Raw genomic sequence first — 2,049 nt, forward strand, 5'->3', positions numbered from 1 at the left:
GCCGTAGAGCCGGATGGGAGTCTTGCTGCTTGCTGGTTCCTCATCAAAGATGACATCGTACAGCTGGTCAGGGACAGCCAGGGCCTGGCAGGGGGAAGGGAGAGATTCAGCAGCCTGCACTGGCCAGGACCATTAAACCTGCCATCTCGGGCAGCAGGGCTCTGACACCAAGTTTTTATGAAATGGGAGCCACCGGCCAGGAAATTGGAAATGAAGCAGGCACAGTGTCACTGTGTCAGCTCCTGCCTTCACAGCTGGTCACTGTGGCCGAGGCTGTTGTGCCACGTGTGGTTTACGATCCTGCTAATGAAAATTGACTCCGGTGATGGGAACAAACGGCCAAGGACACTGCTGGCAAAGACAACCACTGAGACACAGTGAGGGCAAAGGCAACAGTTCCTGGCGGCAGAGGAGGGAGGCTGCCACGCTGGGGCACCCTCTGGAAGCCAGGAGCTGGCAGTGCCCAGGGCCACCTTCTTCACTTACCATGATGGCGACCCCAGAGAACATGACGGCGGAAACCAGCTGCCAGACCCTGTGTGGGAGGGAAGACAGAGGACCTGGCGTGAGCACAGGGATGATGATCACTTACACTTTGCAAAGCGCTCCTGGCTACCTGCTTGGTCATCAGCCTTCAGCCTCACCCCTCACACAATGGAGGTAACCACAAGCCTCCTGCAGAAAAACTGGCTCCCCATGCTCTGCTAGCTCCAGCCTCAGGATGCAGACTGGCCTCGCTGATGAGACAGATCTGAAATGCCCTTCACCCAAGCAGAGGAAGGAAGTGACCCTGCCAAGAGGATGGCATAGAGGGGGTTCTCCAGAGATGTGCCGCTGCCACGCATGAGACCAGAGCTCCTCCAGCTCCTTTGTAGCCCCTGTGGTTCCCAGCTCCTGCTTTGGGATGAGAGTTGAGGGCCTCAGAGGGAGAAGGAACCAGGGCTGGGCCAGTCCCACAGCACTGAGAAGCCCCTACAGGGAGCACTGATGCTGGTACAGCAGCAGAGCTGCTGTCAGTGGTCAGAGCTGTCACAGATGCTGTGGCCGAGGGCCCTCAGACAACCCATCTCCAAGGTGTCCCAATGTCTTACCTGAGCCCCAGTGGTTCCCGGACAGCAAACTTGATTTCATTTCCCAGTACTTGGCTAATCTGAAATTCAAATAATAGACACAAGGTGACTGAGCAGACCCTTACCCAGCTTTTAGGCAGTATTCATCAGCTCAGAAAAGCATCATGTGGGAGTTTATCTCTAAAAGGGCTGGAGGGAGGACAAGAACAAGGGATTAACCTGTCTCCTTTGTCCCAACACCTGCTCAAGGCTGCCTTGATTTCCATCAGGAGATGCAGCCTCTATCACTCCCTTACTGGGATCAGCCATGTACAATGTGGGCCTGGCCAGGGTCAACATTAACTCTTGTGTCCTCTCACAAAGTAGGCAACTGTCTCCTCCCACACATCACCTGCAGCCACATTCCCACGGAGCACAGACTCCAGCAGAGACCCGAGTGCCACGGAGTCTGTTGCACTCTTGTGTTTCCAGTGCCCAGACCAGCAACAGGGAAAGGTACTGGGGGACCTTTTGGTTGCAGAGAGCTCAGAGAACTCGGCCATGCCCCCTACAAGCAGGCAGGAGCTGGGCAATGCCTTGCCAGCAAAATCTCTAGAGAGCATCCAGGACAGGGCCCTTTCAGGCCTTTCAGCTCTGGTATTCCACTGAAATGGGTTGTTTGCAATTCAGGCCTCTTCTGAGAGGCACCACAGCACTGCTGCTCAAATTGCTGCTCCAGCATCCAGGCCACCAGCTGGTGGGCACGGGTGGTGCCACGTTCCTATGGCACCGGCTCTGAGCTAGCTCACTGGTGTCCCAGCAATACTAGTTCAGGAGTGGATGAAAGCAGAAGGTCTCTTGTCTGTCATGACTGCTGTGCAGGCTTCCCCCTCCCGTGCCTCCCTCACCTTTGAGCGGTGGACCTCGCCGTCATCGTCCTCCCCGCCGACCCCCAGGATCTTGCGCGTCTTCAGCCGGCTCACCAAGTCAGTCTGGCTGT

General features: G+C 56.3%; 1 protein-coding gene across 1 annotated transcript in view; it reads right to left on the reverse strand.

Moving 5' to 3' along the window:
• Positions 1-2,049, reverse strand: part of TP53I11 (tumor protein p53 inducible protein 11) — a 4,662-nt gene that overhangs the window by 1,877 nt on the left and 736 nt on the right. The window contains exons 2-5 of the mRNA XM_009999586.1: positions 1,958-2,045; positions 1,092-1,150; positions 487-535; positions 3-84 (exon numbers count right to left, since the gene is read on the reverse strand). Coding sequence (XP_009997888.1) covers positions 3-84; positions 487-535; positions 1,092-1,150; positions 1,958-2,045 — 278 coding nt within the window. The remainder of the gene's footprint in view (positions 1-2; positions 85-486; positions 536-1,091; positions 1,151-1,957; positions 2,046-2,049) is intronic.

Source organism: Chaetura pelagica, unplaced genomic scaffold (assembly GCF_000747805.2).
Source record: "Chaetura pelagica isolate M959 unplaced genomic scaffold, ChaPel_1.0 scaffold55, whole genome shotgun sequence".
Taxonomy (NCBI): domain Eukaryota; kingdom Metazoa; phylum Chordata; class Aves; order Apodiformes; family Apodidae; genus Chaetura; species Chaetura pelagica.